Source organism: Chinchilla lanigera, unplaced genomic scaffold, assembly GCF_000276665.1.
Source record: "Chinchilla lanigera isolate Chin_1 unplaced genomic scaffold, ChiLan1.0 scaffold00046, whole genome shotgun sequence".
In the NCBI taxonomy this organism is placed as follows: Eukaryota; Metazoa; Chordata; class Mammalia; order Rodentia; family Chinchillidae; genus Chinchilla; species Chinchilla lanigera.
The window spans coordinates 4,316,046-4,334,182 of NW_004955447.1; the positions used below are offsets into that span (position 1 = coordinate 4,316,046).

The 18,137-nt window shown below is 35.5% G+C and overlaps 2 protein-coding genes across 2 annotated transcripts in view; one reads left to right on the forward strand and one right to left on the reverse strand.

Moving 5' to 3' along the window:
* Window positions 1-18,137, reverse strand: part of LOC102003708 (UDP-glucuronosyltransferase 2B20-like) — a 194,215-nt gene that overhangs the window by 135,415 nt on the left and 40,663 nt on the right. The window lies entirely within an intron of this gene.
* On the forward strand, window positions 6,382-15,556 carry LOC102029807 (UDP-glucuronosyltransferase 2B17-like). The gene is made up of 6 exons (XM_013518537.1): window positions 6,382-7,135; window positions 8,315-8,463; window positions 11,350-11,481; window positions 13,142-13,229; window positions 14,043-14,262; window positions 14,946-15,556. The coding sequence occupies exons 1-6, from the start codon at window positions 6,703-6,705 to the stop codon at window positions 15,223-15,225; spliced, it is 1,302 nt and encodes a 433-aa protein (XP_013373991.1). The 5' UTR covers window positions 6,382-6,702; the 3' UTR covers window positions 15,226-15,556.

Consider the following 18,137-nt stretch of genomic DNA (forward strand, 5'->3'; position numbering starts at 1 on the left):
TTGGAAATGAAAGATACATATTTGTTCTGTAGTTAGTATTGAAAAAATACATAGAGGTGCTGTTTTGTTTTGGGCCACCTGTCAGGCTAAGGAAGGAATTAAAGGAAACTTAGGACGACATGAGACTTTTTAGTGAAACCCATGGGGAGAAATCATTGGCAGGGTAAAAAGTGCAAACCCATGTCCAACCCTAAATTGGATACATTCAGATAATGTTACTAAACAATCATTGCCTTATAACTTATAAAATGGAATGGCTCAGGGCTCAGTACACCTATACAGTGCTTAATCTATGGTGGACAAGTAGGACCGATACAACAATCTTTTTGAAATGGCCATACCTTTCATAAAAGGAAGTATACGGACTGGCAACAACATCAAATCAAATAATAAGGAAGTTCTTAAGGTAAAACAGTCCAAGACTGTCCAAAGTTACATTTGCATTTAAAGTCGATCTATATTTCTATATGGCACTCTATCTTAAAATGCTAATTGCTTTACGTGCTCAAATTGTACCTTCAACCCCTGTGTAGTTTGGGATTTTGCAAGAGGAACAATATAATTCAGGATACATGTTCTATAAGATTACTTAAAATAGTCACCCAAAGAATCGTATACAAAAGCATAGTGCTACAAATCTGCCTACACACTTAACACGCAAAAATCCAGCTTAGGGCCTGGATCCCATGGCAATATCCTGCGTAAGTCCAGCTGAAGACCTAGATCCCATGACAGTGTCTCATGCAAGTCTGTATCAAAAATCTGGACAGGGAAGGCCTAAATGTCAGTTGTGGAAGCTAGAAAGCCTGTGCAAGAGCAAAAATGATCTGTGCCAACAGGCCGAGGGATCTGCACTGAAGAAAGGAAGCAACACTTAAGGTAAGGGCCAGAGTTTTCTCAAAGAAGGCTGCAGCCATCCTCAGCGACAGCAGGACCTGAACTCCTCCCAACATGAGAATACCTGGATTCATATCAGGAAAGCCAGCATGACAAGCTTCTCCAGGAGAATCAACAGCAGACTATCTTCCCCTCTAGTTCTCTTTTTATACTATTAGCAACAATCCTCAGGGGGGCCATCCACACCCAGAACCATGCTCATTCAGGTCAGACGAGTTTTACAAGATGATCATTAGTATATCCACTACATTTGCTAAATAGTCTGGTTTTAAACTTGTTAAAATAAAAATGAAGCTATTCTCACAGTTGTTAATGTACAGTTTCTAGGGATTTCTGGACAAATAGGATTGCAATGTTCTCTGCTTGATGTTAACATCATAAGAAGCATAATTTTTAACCTTACAACAAATATGTAAAATATAATATTGACCAATTTATAAATGTCTTGATCTACATTGATTTTTTAATGAGAAAGCAGATATGTCTATAAATTATGAAATATGCTTTCAAAAATTATGGTACATGGTCAGACTCAAGAAAAATGCTTTTTTTCTGGGTCTCCCATAGAAATTAAGGTTACTGAGAGTTAAAAAAATTTAATTAAAATATATTGCATATATATACTCTATATATAATAGATTACATAATATATTATTATATACGTAAGAAATACAAGAAAATGAAGATGACTGATAAAATACAACAAAGATATTGAAAGTCTTTTTCTAATTTAGAATTTTTTAAAATTAACTTTACTGATACATCTTAGATACACATAAGGATAACATTCAGCATAGGGAATTTGTATGTGTATATAATATATCTTGATTCTTACTTTTCCCCAATCTCCTCCACTCCCTTCACCTCCACTTGCCCTTCTTATTTACAAAAGGGTCGTTTCCATTGTTTCTAATCTGTTGTTTTCCTTCCCTTCCTTCCATTCTCCATGCCACCTCTCTTGTTCCCCTTTCCACTTGAACATTGTCTTCTTATTTCACAGTATCTATTATACATTTTGGTCCTTATTTATTCTTTCAGTTTTTCACAACAGAGAAACAATGTGATATTTAAATATATGTGTCCAATTTATTTCACTTAGATTATGGTCTCTAGGTGCATCCATTTACCTATAATATCTCTAATTTATCATTTTTTAAGACAGAATAGTAGTGCATTGCCTAAAAAAACCCTCACATCATTTTTATTCGTTCATCTACTGATGGGCATTTTTGCTGATTCCAAGATTTAGGTATTACAAACTGTCCTAGTAAAACATGAGGGTCCATATGTAGCTGTGATATGATGCTTTTCTTTCTTTTGGGAAGATACCATGAAGGGCAATATCTAGGTCAAATGGAACCCCTAGTTCTAATGTTTTGAGGAATCTCCACACTGACTTCCACAGTGATGCACCAGTATGCACCCCCACCAACAATGGAGAACAATTGCTTTTCCCCCTCTAGCCTGACCAGCATTTATTATTCAGCGATTTCTTGATAATAGCCATTCTTTCTGGAGTGAGATGGGATCTCAGTGTTGTTTCAATTTGCATACTTTGATGGACCAATGAAGTTGAACATTTTTTCATGTATTTATTTGCCATTTCCACTTCTTCATCTGAGAAGTGTCTATTAATTTTAGGTGCCCATTTTTGGACTGTGTTTTTAAATGTGAGAAAGCTTAATTTTCTTAAAACTTGTTTATATTTTCTATATAATAGTCCTTTGAGGAGCAACCGGCAAAAATTTCGCTATTTACTCAGTTGGCAGTTTGTTTTGCTCTGCAAATCTCTTTTTAATAAGACAAGATCCCAGTTATGTTTTCTGTAATATTTCCTTTGCAACTGGGGTTTTGTTCATTGCTGTTTTTTCAATCACTGTAGTTTTGTAGTCTAGTTTCACACCAGAGATTGTATTCACCCTGCTTTGCCTTTGTGGCTCAGAATTGCTTTTGCTATTCTCAGTCTCTTCTGGTTTTAAATGAATTCTATGACTGTTTTCTCTAATTCTAGAAGGTGCTATTGGTATTATGATGAGAATTGCATTAAATTTCAGAAATATGGACATTTTCACTGTATTTATTTTTCCTACCCAAAATAAGGGTATTTTTCTGATATTCTCTTTGATCTTCTTTTCCATATACTGTAGTTTTCCAGTTTTAGTATATCTGCTGCTAAAACAAGAACAGAGCACTATAATTTTCAATGCAAAATGCTTTTACTTCCTTCATTAGATTGATTCCAAAGCTTTTCATTTTTTTCTTTTTTATATGTTATTATGAAAGGTGTGGATTCTCTAATTTTTCTCTCGCTTAGTTTATTATTTGTGTACAGTAATGCAACTGATTTTTAAGTGTTAACTTTTTAACCTACGAATTTAACCTACTGAATTTGGTTCTTAAATCTACAAGTTTTTAAGTGACTACAAGTATTATTGGGGTCTGCTCTGTAAAGAATCATGTCTTCCACAAATAATGATAATTTAATTTCTTCCTTTTCTTATTTTTATTCTATGTATTTATTCCTCCAGTCTAACTTCTCTGGCTAATGTTTTCAGAAGTATATTGAAGAAGAGTGGTGAGAGTGGACATTCTTCTCTTGTTTCTGATTTTAGAGTGAAAACTTTCAGTTTTTCACCATTTAGTGTGATGTGCTTGCTGGTGTGTCATACATGGCTTTCAACAGGTAAAGTTAAGATTGATCTACTCCAATATTCTGTAAGATTTTTATCATGAATGGATATTGGACTTTGTCAAATGCTTTTTCTGCATCTATTGAGATGATCATGTGATCTTGATTCTGTTAATATTGTGTATTACCTTTACTGATTTCTATATGATAAGCCACCCTTGCATCCTTGAGATGAAACCTAATTGGTCACTGTATATAACCTCCTTGATGGTTTACTAAATTCTGCTTGTCATTATCTCATTGAGGACCTTTGTGTCTAAGTTTATCATGGAGATGGGCATGTAGTTCTCTTTTTTGGTTTGATCCTTCTCTGATTTTGTATCAGCATATAAGGCTTTTTAATTGGAGCTACCAGTAAGATATCATCCATGTAATGTATAATGTAAGCAGAAGGATAAGCTTGCCTCTCTGTAGTGATTCACAGAGGTTCATTTCTTATGAGGCCACTAGCCATCTCTAGACAAGGGGCCTAGGCTTTGGACAGACTCACAAGTAAACATAAAAAAACAATTTGTTAACTTGAAATCCTGCTCAGAGCCACTTCACAGTGGTCTCCCTCAATCACCTAGAGTAATATTTTATTTTTGCAGATCTGAAATACTTTACCATTCACATAGCATAAATAAATTTCACACTTACAAAGCTTTCCAGTTTCTGATGCACATTTTCTAATACATAGGATCCAATTCTGGAGTATGGTCATCTTTACCTTTAATCCATTCCATTTTCCTACTTCAGACATTAGGAGAGCTCTGGGTAGTCTTCTATTTCCTATGAAGAAGATTTTTCTTCACCACAAAGGAGAACCAGAACAGAAAAAGAATACACAAAGGATTGCACTAAACAAACAAAGAGATCTAATCCAACATTACCAGGCATTGTTACCTATATTTTAATGGACTGGATCACTCTTTATCTTTTGAAGATGTAATAACACATATATAATCTCTTTTATGCATATTTGTGTAAATGTGTGCATGTGTTTAGAGAAAGAATGAAATACTATTATATACAAACCATTTTAGATGGGGTTAGAATTATTATAACAAGATTGTGAACTTGTGTATCAATTAATAATGTAGGATTTTTTTTCAGTTAGGCAGTACAGCCAGCTCTTAACATTGTCTTAAATCCAAGGAAGTCTATGAAGTGGAGATGCAGATGCCATGACTCACCTTGCCCATGAGAGAAGGAACAGGTTCACAGACACCCATCAAAGAAAAAAAAAGAATTATCAGCAAGAAGTAAAAAGATATTTCTTAGGCAAAATTTTAAATGTACACACTCAAAGAAACTAAATGGAAACCCTAAACAGAACGAGAGGTACAGTTATAACCTACAGCTAGGTGCTTGCATGGAGATGTTTTGGTAAAAATGTGCAGAACTTGTGAATCTATGGAAAAAGAGGACTCCAAATATAGAGAAATGTCACAGTTCTATTTTGCAGGACAAAGGTGATGGACCATTCCTATGTATACCCATCATAGCTGATAGACGTGTATCCCATTCATAGGGAAATATTTTGGAACAGTGGTTGATGCTGCCTATTTATTTCCAAAAGTTTCTCTGAGCCAAGCTAATCAGGGTAGCCTACCCAGCTATTTGGCATGGCCAAGAGTAGATTAGTGGAACACACTGAGATCATGAAAAACAGTGGGAATATGGACAAGTTACTCTATTTTTTGAGGGGCGGGGCTTCAACACGCTGAGCCACACAGGCTAGGGCTTTCAGAACTATGGGAGCATCAAAACTAGCCCTGGATTGGTTTCCAGAGATGGATGAGCTGAGATAGTGGGAAAGATGGCCAGTTACTGCAAAAAAAAAGCCCGAAACCTAACTACTGACATGATAGAGTCACCTGTGCAGGATGAGCCTGGGTAGTAAAGTGTGTGACACAGCTAAGGTACTTTGCCTAGGGCAGCAAAACACTGTGCTAATCTGGCGGATCACCAAAGTAGCTTCAAGGTCACAACTTTTCCAGCAACAAACAACTCATGTGTCTGTGGCCTGAGTGGGAGCACCCAGGGACATCTGCTTATATTCCCTTACAAAGCCATTTCCCTTTCTTTTGAATGGACCTCAGATGGGAAGGCAATAGATGATGTGTACTTAGTTCCCTTTTTTATATGGCCATTGTGAATATCTGTGCTCTTCAGCATCATGCAGCATCCTCTCTTTATCTTAGTGCAGTGCTTCAAACACATTAGGGAAATCACTGTTTATTTTCCTTGTTTTGATTCTGTTGATGTAATGAGAAAGGGGACAAAATATTCCTTGGATATAACAAGATGCATTAAACCTGAGAGTTAACGTGTTACATATCTGTAAATATCTTACAAAAGAATGCATGACATGTTCAGTGACACTTTATTGAATTGTACATATCTGAATTATACCTCATCAAAATTCTAATAGAATTTTTTTGAGTCATGACTCAAGAATTACGTTTCACTAGTGTAAGTACTGAATTATCAGATCTGTGTCACAAGACTGCAAAGATAGTCACCTTGCATTTGGCACTGTTCTAACAACATTTTTATATTTCTCATATAATACAAGTGACTGACACATGCTGGCCTTTGGGTCTAAGCCAGCTAAAATCACTTACTCATGAGAGAAAGTAATGTTCTCCTAATAACATGTAATAATTTATATTGCATTATTTAGCTGCCACCAGTCCCCATGCTGAGACTGTCAGTTTGATACATGTACTTTGAACAGTCCAAGTTATCATTTAACTTCTTGGGCAATTCCTCCCTGAATGTAGACATGAGTAACAACAGAAGGCAACACAATTTGAAAAGAAATACAGCATTTTATCGAGATGTCCATGAAACGCATCTCAGCTCTGCTGCTGCTACAGTTGTGTTGTTATTTTAGCTTTGGGAACTGTGGCAAGGTGCTGGTATGGCCAATGGAGTACAGCCACTGGATGAATATGAAGATCATTGTAGAGGAACTTATCCAGAGAGGACATGATGTGACAGTTCTGATACCTTCAAGCTTTATTTTTGTTGATGTTAACGCATCATCTGCTATTAAATTTGAAACATTTACTGTATCTATCAGTAGAGAGCAACTTGAAGACCTTTACATTCAGTGGATCACTAAGTGAATGAATATTGGATCAATAGATACATGTTTGGCATATTCTCCAGTGGTGGACAACATTTTTAGGGAATATTCTGGGGTTTGGGAGAATGTTTGTAAAGAAGCAGTTTCAAATAAGAAACTTATGACAAAACTACAAGCATCAAAATTTGATGTCCTTCTTGCAGATCGAATTGCACCCTGTGGAGAGTTAGTGGCTGAGCTATTGAAACTACCTTTTGTATACAGTCTTCGATGCTCCCCTGGCTTCCGAGTGGAAAAAGCTGCTGCAGGGCTTCTATTACCTCCTTCTTATGTACCTGTTATCATGTCACGCTTAAGTGGTCAAATGACTTTCATGGAAAGGGTGAAAAACATGATATGCATGCTTTATTTTGACTTTTGTATTGAAATGTTTAATGGGAAAAATTGGAACAAGCTTTATAGTGAAGCTTTAGGTAAGTCACGTTTTTAACTAGTAGAGAGAGGTCCTTACTATCTTGTGCCTTTGTAAGTAAGCTTGAATGAATGTACAATGAGAAAATAGAGTTTTATAGGTAAATGGTGAACTAAAAATTAAAATTATTTGTCAATCTCACAGATATAGTAGATACATTTATACTATGGGGTTACATAGCAGCCTGTGGATCATTACTAATGTTGATCATTCTGGGAGGTCACACAATTCTATAGTGAAGTTTCAGGCTTTAACCTTACAGTTCTATATCAATTTTACCATTTTATTCATTTGAAAATAAACATTATTAGGCATCTCTCTTTATTAATAACTTAGAGATTGAAAAGTTATGTGTTTCAGCAAAAATATCTAGTAGCACAGAAGGAACTCTTTCCTCAAAAGTAAATGAGATTCCTTGCTTAAAATTACTACTTTTTCCTGTATCTAAAAGATCTAAAAGATACCTCCACTCTTGTGCAATATGATGTTTTATATCAGACTCAAAAATTATAATTTAGATATTCTAATGATTCCATAGGCTATGATTGTTCCTTATCAATCATCCATTTTAGATGTTTAAAATCTTTAGAAATCTGTATATTTGTAGAGTGGATTTTATCATGTTTTTCCCTTAAAAATGGAATGACCTGCAATCAAGTATAGGCACGAATCTCTGGTTCAATTTCTGCAAATTTTCCAAGAGATTCATGCAAATGCTTGTAAATGATAAATGTAGATGATTATACTCCTAGTATGAACCATAGCGATGGTAGGTACAAGAATTTCAGCGACAATCTTATAGAAATCATGGTTCACTTGGATCAGGTACCAACTTGGTGAGTAGCAGAAAGTACAGAATTCCCGAAAAACGTTTTCCATGTTTATAGTTGACTTAATCGATTCTCAAGCTTGAATAATTGTTCATATTTATATCTTTCATTATGACAACCTTAGGGGGACAGGAATGCTTCCTTTATTATATAATATGCATTTTAATGACTGCTTATGATTGAGAATAAACAAGTAATATTACAGACACAGTCTCTTTAATGCTGCCTTTCTTACAGACACAATTGGACCATATGTAAAATATAACAATTTAATTATTTATACACTACTCATTTTGTCAATAAAGATGAATCAACGGTTTCTATTTTTTTTTTAATCCTCCACAATACAGGAAAACCCACTACAGTATATGAGGAAATGAAACAGGCAGATATGTGGCTTATTCGGAGCTACTGGGATTTGGAATTTCCTCGCCCTACCTTACCAAATGTTGACTTTGTGGGAGGACTCCACTGCAAACCTGCCAAACCTCTACCTAAGGTAAATATAATCCTGCCTTCATTTTATTTTAATTTTCAATGGGAATGCTCTGCACTACTCATTGAGTGTCTTGACTTACAATGAGGAAGATATGAGAAGAGGGCAAAAGTGCCTTGCCAACTAGAATCTCATATTACAGGTGGGCATGGTACCACAAGCCTCTAATCCTAGAATACCAGAGGCTGAGACACGAGAACCAGCAGTTCACATAAACCTGGGCAACATAGCAGATACAAGGATTGCATAGAAAGACTTTGTTTGAAAATATTATATTTTTACTTCACCACAAGTATTTGCATTTCCTTACCATTACAAAAAAACACAGGAGGCCTAGGCGGTATTCAAATAGAGTATATCAAATTGTGGTCTTCATTATTTGCATCATCAATCTTCTGTTATTCAACGTCTGTAAGCTGACAAGTATACACTAATAGTGTTAGATAAGCATAGAAACAATATAGACACTGCACCTCTCCCTCAATCTTGTATACTATTTGTAAAGATAGAATATAATTAAGAAATAAAAATTGTGTGAAGTATAATTTTAAAGGAAAGCACTGTAATACTAAGAAAACTTTCAGTTGTGATTATAATATGCCATTAGAATTGATAAAAAAAATGAGCAAGGTGCAGGAATAGGCCAAGTCATGAGCAGTCAAGAAAGATACAAAAGAGAACAGCTGTTAAAATAGTAAGAACAAATCTCAAGAACTGCAAGCTTATTTTATGAGACGGTAATTTTGCTAAATAGCTAATTTAGAAGCAGATAATAGTTTCAAACATATTTAATGAATGCATTGGTGACACAGAGAAAAATTTGAACTAGAAAATGATGATCAGATTTCCTCTTGTAGGAAAAAAAATCCATGAAGATGGCATCAACAGATTAGATTGCAGAGATGCAGAATGCTAGAATTGGGAAGCATTTAGAAGATATTTGTAACACATGATTGAAATCCTGACAGAGGTATTCATATAAATGCAACTCCTACTGATGTAATCAAAGTAGAACTTCATATTGTTTTGTGGGAATAACATTCAAAAATTTTAAAGAGAATATCTGCAGCATTTATTCAATGGTCCAGACTTAATGGGTATTCTATTGATGCTATTGGTAGCTTGGTTTTGATACTAATTATGCAATATTTGAGAAATACATTAGATGCATTTTCATTAAATGAGATCTGTCACCTGAATAATTGAAGATAATAGCTCAAATAAAGTCCTAATGTAAAGAAATCCTTTAGACTTCTTTAAAAGTAAATGCATAAGTTCAGGCAATAAAATGAAGATGAAATGAGGAGATGATATATGCGCCATTTATGTTCTTCATTAGTATTTCATATTACAAAAAGAACATTACACCAGGGTGTGCTTTTGAGCCCACAGCTATATTTGCTATCAAGCTTAACATCTTTTCTTGCATAGACTAAAAACCATTCTTCCTCTTATACCAGAATTTTACAACTTAGTGTTCAAAACAGATGGATTACTCTCCTGAAACAGGTATTTAATACCATATGCCAAGGCTCTAGGATACCTCAGGAAAGTTCCCCCCTCTGATGTGATCATGGCAGCAACATTACCTGGCAGAATGAGGGCAGAGAAAAGATCCACTGCACATGAATTAAGCAACTCATAGTTCCTAAGAGTTCTGTGAAAATCATTTTGATGTGAATCACAAGAAGTCTGACAGTGTAGAATGTCAAGAAGTCTTGACATTCCTTATAAAAGGACACAAAAATCTAAGGTATTTTAAACTGATATTATACTTCTAAGATATATGTAGAAATGAAAATTTTTCTTGTTACACTATACATAATGTTTTAAAATGTTCTTTTTGTTTACTTTCTTTATAACAGCAATATAAACACTGAAATCTGGTATGGTGGTAAAAATCCAATATCTTCTTGAATGCGATTTATTTAGACTGTGCAAGAATTCCACAAGTCAAATATTTGAAGTAGTATTGATGTAGATATTAAACAATATATCTCTACACTTGAAAGATTTCTTAATCAAAATATAACAGCATTAGTAAGAGCAAAACATACAAGAAGCAGAGAAAGAAGGCAAAAAGAACACAGAAAAATAGTGAATGGCCAAAATTACTAATAACAGCACTTACTACAGTGCACAAAATAGAAATTTACAAACTTGCATCAAGTCTTATCAACATTTATACCCTTTGGCTATATAGGATACTCACTTGAATGTATGTGAAGAAAAATAATCAAGATGCACAAATCCATCTAACTAGTAATTATTTATATAAATAAAACTTGGAAGTAACCTAAACATCCACATTTAGGAAATGATTGAAAATGAAAATAGGTATCTAACACATCATCATAATTGTTTTATCTAAGAAACATTGGTAACACAAATATGCCATAAGAGAAATTTCATATTGAATAACATATAAATGTGTATTTCATACCACTATAATTGTGTCACCAAAATAATCTTCAACAACAATAAATCAACCATAATAAGAATGTGAGATGAAAACAAGGGGGAAAAGAAATTGAATAAAATCACACTATTTTTCTAGAATTAATGGAAGCAGAAATGAGAGTAAAGATTTTTAAAAATTGTCGTAGAAAATACACTAAAAATGAAACTTTAGTTGTACAAGAAATAATTTTTTGTAACGTTGACTCCACAAAAATATCATTAACATCACTCCTTGTATATCTTCACCTGAAATGTTGAAGATGGTGAACTTTGTCTTGTGAAACTTTTACCAGACTCTCTAATAATTGTATTAATTCTTATTTGTATCATTTTCATTTTTTAATTGCACTTTTCAATAGTGTTTACTGAGCTCTTGTCCTTTTATTTTTTCTTCTTATTTTTTCTGATGGAGAAATTCTTTCATCCCAGGAAATGGAAAACTTTGTGCAGAGCTCTGGGGAACATGGAGTTGTGGTGTTTTCTCTGGGGTCGATGGTCAGTAACATGACAGAAGAGAGAGCGAATGTGATTGCTTCAGCCCTTGCGCAGATTCCACAAAAGGTTGGCAAAGTGTCTCAATGACAGATTTCTACTAGATAAATCATTAAGCTCTGCAATGATCTGCTTTCAGAATCTTGCTCTTTTTATCTTACAGAATTGTTGAGATCACTGCACACATGAGCAATGTTTCAGAACCAGTTAAATTGTTCTTAGTAATGCACTATGACAATAAAATTAGAGCAGATATTTAAAAAGGTTTGAAATAAATCATGTAGTTTAGGATTTTCATATCTTCTCCTCTTTATTTACCAGAATTTTGGAATAGGCTTCTACAATGTATATTTTAAGGGGATACTCAGACTGGAGAACAGAAGGGTGGACAATTAAGGATCCCTTTACCCACTATTTATGTTAATTGAAAAATGATAAGAAAACTGATCTGAGTGAGATGCACCTACATCTGAAGCAGGAAGAGTTGAAAAATCTCTTCCCTTATACTGCAGATGGCTTCTTCTCTTATACTGGAACCTGCACATTATGAAATATGCTCCACAAGGACTCTGCTTTTTTTTTTTTTTTTCTCTCACCGGCTTAATGTCCTCCCAACCAAGAAAGCAAAAGGGAAATAAAAGTTGAACTGGAAGAAACCTGTCTAGGGAAACTGTTCAGATACCCTCTGTATCACTTATAATAGAGATTAACTGTCTAACATATTCAATTCAAGCTTAATCTTTGAGTAGCTATGAACTACAGTAGGTTTTACTTGCTGTCAGATACAACAGTTTTGTAATCTCCTATGCCAACTTTTAGCTGAGAATGTGAAGTCAATTTTAACATTCCCACAGTAAATAGAACTCAAATATTTGTAAGAAATGCTCCAGTTTAGGAGAATAGTTTAGAAGTTTTAAAACCAGTACCTCATTTAGGACAGGGCAATGCAATGCTTAGGCTATGGTGGGCCATGTTAATCTCTGCTGTCAACATTTTGTACTGCACCACAGAAGAGTAAAGAATAAGTTGAAGAATTTTTTACCATTTAAGAGTATGCAGTTTTAGAAAAAGTACATTGCTTATGAGTTGCAAACCAACTCTATTTCCTTAATTTAGTTTCCAATCCTAGCAGTAGTGATAAATACTAGGGCTTCTTGTCAAAAATGCCTGTTAAAATTTTTCTATAATAACAGATGAAAATTTTAATATGAAACAGTTTATACATACTTCTAAAACCCATTTATTTGGTTTCTGACAAAAGGTGATTATGTGGATTAGATATTTTATACTTAAAACAATATTTTATGCAAATAACTAATAAAATAGCCTCTGGAAGAAATTATTATTAGGGAACTGTAATGATATCAGTTAGTATTAATTTTAGGACAAGACAGTATGACAAATATGTATATTAATGAAGATTCAAACCATTAGAAATTTTTTATCTCTTATAAAAAGTAAGAGTTGCATACAAATTTTTTAAATAATTTAATTTAGCCCATCATATCTTATTTGTCTAAATCACTGTGCATGGAATATCATGATTATATTGAAACTGATTAAGTATAAGTACAGAAAATGTTTATCCTCTATTGGTGTCTTTTTTAGTAGTTCTTAATATTTAGTCTCCTTGTCCTCATTTTAAAATCTATTCTGAAAAGGTACTTAACTTGGTGGTCTCTAAATTTTTAAAGTCAACATATGGTATAATGCAGTCTTTACCTAACAGGTTCTTTGGAGATTTGATGGCAAGAAACCAGATACCTTAGGACCCAACACTCGGTTGTTCAAGTGGCTCCCCCAGAACGACCTGCTTGGTGAGATGCAGGAACAAATACTGAAAACCTGTCAGTGAGGCTGATGATTGCACAAGATGAAACAAAGCAGGGAAGCATGTGTTGTTGCAAAATCAACAACTGAATCTAATTTCATTCTACATATTTCAAGTCTTAGAGAAAGCAAAATAAATTGTTACATTTGGCTGTTTGGTATACTTGGAAACAATTTAAAGGTCCTCATTTTCAATGTACCTGTTTCTCAGAGAGAAAGGTTTTATAAATTCCAGGGTTGTCTTTCTTTTTTTAATTCAACCATTGCTTGAGAAATGCCACATTCCAGTTGTTCCACACAAATAGGGATTTGCAAATATTACTCAAAATAACGCTCTTGATTTATTTTCAGTGATGTTTTAATATTAATGGGAAAATTTAACATTTTAAGCATGACTGAATATCACACTCTCATTCATCCTGATGCCACTTCTTGCTGACTTGCACAATCTTTCTCAGAATTAGTGAATGAACTACCCATTAATACAACAAATTCCACGACACACAATACACACATAACCTTGTGTGGTACTTGGTTTATTTTATTACATTACATGGACTTTCCCTGATAATCATGTATTCATTGTTAAAGACATACCCCGGATATGCCAGCTAGCATTCACTCTCCTTTCAGTGGATTAGGTCCTTCTTGTTCTGAGATATGAAAGAAATGTCATTACAGTTACGTAGGTACAGAATCTTTATAAAACATCACCCCATTCAGTGACTCATATTGTACATTTCTCACTGTATTTCTAAAATTTATGACTAATTATTATGCTGACATTCACCTAATCTTAGGTCATCCAAAAACCAGAGCTTTTATAACGCATGGCGGAGCCAACAGTGTTTATGAGGCAATCTACCATGGAATCCCTATGGTGGGCATTCCTTTGTTTGGGGAACAACATGATAACATTGCTCAAATGGAGGCTAAAGGAGCAGCTGTTAAACTGGAATTCAAATCACTATCAAGTATAGATTTGCTAAATGCACTGAAGACAGTCATTGACAACCCTTTGTGAGTACAAACTTTTAAAAATTCTTCATAGTATTTATTGATAAATTCTTACATGAAGCTGAAGGAAGGACAAATGAGTCTGAAGTAAAAATAATGAAATGCAAATTTGCTCAATGCTAATGCCATCATGGGTAACAAACGGGGATATCACAATAAACATTTTCAGCATTTTTATTAGAAAATTTTGTGCAAGGTTTAAGCAAAATTGAAATTTTGAAATATCCTGTAAATGGAATGAGATGAATCACAGGATGGGAACAGAAAAGTGACAAGGAAATATGAAGGGAGCGATGAAACAGGAAACATGTATGTTGTAAGGGGCCTAGATTTTCCATTTATCTATGAAGTCAAAACAGAGATATTTACAGAAACAGCAAATAAAAGTCTATGCAGTATTCCAAAAAGGAAGTCTGTTTTATAATTTTAATGACTAAAATATGGATGAGACTTTAATACTGGTTTCTAGTTAATACTGTAATCCTTAATAAAGTTACTCACAAATGTAGTATGAACCATGGAAAGTATTTGCCTTTTGTCTTTGAATTGTGGTGCTGATTTCAACTTTTTACTGTATGTTTGGTTTCTTTTTGTTTTTAGCATTTTAAGCATTCAGTTTTACAACCCACACTATTTCACAATCTGTCATTTCTAAATAGTTTTGAACTTATTTAATTTTCCTTCAGCTATAAAAGCAATGCTATGAAGTTATCAACCATTCACCATGATCAGCTAATGAAGCCCCTGGACCGAGCAGTCTTCTGGATCGAGTTTGTCATGCGCCACAGAGGTGCCAAGCACCTGCGGCCACTTGCCCAGAACCTCACCTGGTACCAGTACCACTCTTTGGATGTGATTGGCTTCCTACTGGCTCTTGTGGCAGCCATTAGTTTCCTTGTCATAAAATGTTGCTTGATTTGTTATCAAAATTTTGTGAAGACAGAAAAGAAGAAAAAGAGGGAGTAGAGTCTTATATGGCATTAGAAGTTGGAGCATTTCACCTAATTCTACTGGCATGAATCAGTCATTACAAGATGATCCTCCATGATTTATAAGACGTTTGCCTTCTTGATTTACCCATAATTTTAATGCTATTTAGGGAAGGCACAGTTCAAATTTCAGTGTTCCCATAGAAATTCTACTTTAGTTTTGATTTGTATTTCATCATAAATTTTAAAAAATGACAGTCACTGAAATCACATTTTGTTGATTTGAGAAAAGCTGAAAGCCTGGAGATTTTGTTGTATTTTCAGAAACATTTTCTATTTTCTATTTGAATAAAATGTAATTCACTGGACTGTTTGTATATGTCAAAGAACATCAGAGGAAGATTTTTAATAGTAGGGTGGGAGATTTTATTCAGGTGACTAAAACAGAGGAGAGAGACTTCAATATAAACTGAGCTCAACTCACTAAGAAAAATGTGACTATTATGTTCATGGGACTAAAAGGAGACTCTGGGGAAGTGAGGAAGGGAAGCCAAAGGGAAGCAATGGGCTGTACGGAAGTGGAAAACTTACAGAGGACAGAAAAAGAAAAAATCTCAAAATGGCCTGGCAAATGGGGTTAGAAAAAGTACTATTTGAAATTTGAGAGAATCACACTGGCATGAGCAAAGATATAAAAGAAAGGGTAGGATCAACTGTAGGGATATAGCCCATGACTTAAGGCAGATAGACAGCATGATGAGTTTAGTTAATTTCATAGCACATCATTAAGGCAAGTATTTTATCTTGTAGGGTTTTTTTTTTTAATTTTAAAGAGTAAAGCAAGGATAACATAGAAATAGGGGGGCTTACCGAATTACATACAAAATGGTCAGAAATTATCAAAGGTTGTTGTTTTACATATTGTTATCCATAAGATAGTTTCTCAGTAAAACAAATAGACAAATAATAGTGAGTTACAGACAAAAGTGGTAGGTTATTATCAATGATTGTTGTACTATACTTTGGTATCTTCAAAGTGATTTCTAAAGAAAATAAATAGAGCTATACATGAGTGACCAATTGAATATTCTCAATTGTTGTGGTAGGAAATGCATAGTAATAAACATACATCCATTTACAAAAGAGCATAGAAATAATACAAACATTGCAGAGTTATGGACAGATTAGTGGGAAAATATCAATGGCTGCTGTAATACATGGTGGTATCTTCAAAGTGGTTTCTCAGGAAGACACAGATATGCAAGAAAGATCTAACAGTTACTGCCCAAGGGTTGTCAAAAATAGCATATTACCTCCTCACCACTGACTCCTGTCACTGAGGTGTGATGGCTGGAAGGAAGGCCAGGATTAAAAAGAAGGACCAAGAGACTTGCACCTGTGTCTAGCAACAGGCTGCTTTCTTTATCCTCTATATTCATGATTACCCAGGGCTCCTCCATGGAGATGACAGTCTGGTCAGAGGGAGAAGGCAGAGTATGCCCTGGGCCCCCTCATTCCTGTTAGACTAACTGGTAGGATGGGTCTGAACTCTGGGGCCTCTGCTTCAGAGGGCAGACTGATCTCCAGTGGTCCCATTTGTGTTCAGGGCATTGCCCAGGGAGCTTCTTAGGGCAGTTCCTCTTGAGGTGGCCTGGCTTTGAACAGTGGTAGCAGATGAATTCAGTCATCAAGTTCTTCTTGGGGCTCCAAGAATCAGACTTAGGGTCTGTTTCTCTTAGTGCTGCAGCAAAAGCAGCTGCTTTTTCTCAGTCTCTTTGTTTTCTCTCCTTGACCTCCTCCTCATCACGGCTATAGAATACTGAAGAGGCAATTTTTCCTAACATCTCAAGTGAACCATCTGGGGCAAAAGTGATTTTTTGTAGCATTTTCTCTCCAGCTTCCCAGTGCATTGGGACCCTGCAACCACTTAGTGTCCTCTCCCCAGGCATCAGCACAGGCAGCAGGAATCTCAGTGCAGACCTCTTCAGAGCTCCACCTGCTCCTCCACAGCAGCCTGTACTGTCAGGGGAAGAATAGCTTCCAGGGGGTCTCCCCAGGTATTGCACAAGGTCCTTCTGGTTTCCAGCTTCTGAATGGCTCTCACGACCCTGGTCAAGTAGACCTCTGAGTCTTCGGGCTTAGTCTGTATTCTTGTGTTCTACGTGTCCTGTTCAGCAGCTGCTCCTCTGCTGACTCTGGACATTTCTCATTCTCAGCAGGGACAAGAGTGACCCACTGTGCGGCATGTATTCCCAGGGGTTTTTCCATGTCCAGATGATTCACATACATCGCCAGGCAGGCCTCCGCGGCCAGTGCACATGGTGGAACAATTGTGTCATTGCTTCTCTGTGCCGTGACAGTTCTCAACCACTTGGAGATGGCTGGACTGAGGGCCGGCACACACCACAGCGTGCCGCCACACAGCTTCCCAGGCACCTGTGTGGATAGGGTCCGGCCCAAAGGCCCTCACTCCTCACTGCGCGGCTTTCTGGGCACCAGCGGACCCCCTCCCAGGTGCCTGGCCAGCTAGGGTCTGGCCCAAAGGCCGGCGATCCCTGCCACACTGAATTCCGGGTGCTAGCGGCCATCTTGTAGGGTTTTAAAAGTGCAATAACTTGAGAAATACCAAATATAAATTATGAAATTTTTACTTGATTCACACATTTCTGCTTGTCCAAACTAGTTTTCTTCTTCAAACCTTGTAACCTGGTGATATACTTGATTTCAACAATAACAAACCTTTTCTACATGTGCCCTTGAATATTTTCTAGTTACTAATTTTGTTTTACCAGATATTCATGTATAACTGGATAGTAAGACAAAAAATGGAGGGAATATGGCCCTCTAGTTTGGAGTATCAGCTGAGATTCCGAGAGTTTAATTCAGGACTATCAGAGTATAATATTAGAGATTCCTCTTTCTCCAAGTAAATCTCTAATTTTTTACCTT

What these genes read in the sequence shown, in the direction of transcription:
- LOC102029807 (XM_013518537.1), top strand. Translation starts at nt 6,703, where the DNA reads ATGAATATTGGATCAATAGATACATGTTTGGCATATTCTCCAGTGGTG. An exon ending in GCTTTATAGTGAAGCTTTAG is followed by an intron (nt 7,136 to 8,314) that starts GTAAGTCACGTT and finishes TCCACAATACAG; the next exon opens with GAAAACCCACTACAGTATAT. An exon ending in ACAGTCATTGACAACCCTTT is followed by an intron (nt 14,263 to 14,945) that starts GTGAGTACAAAC and finishes ATTTTCCTTCAG; the next exon opens with CTATAAAAGCAATGCTATGA.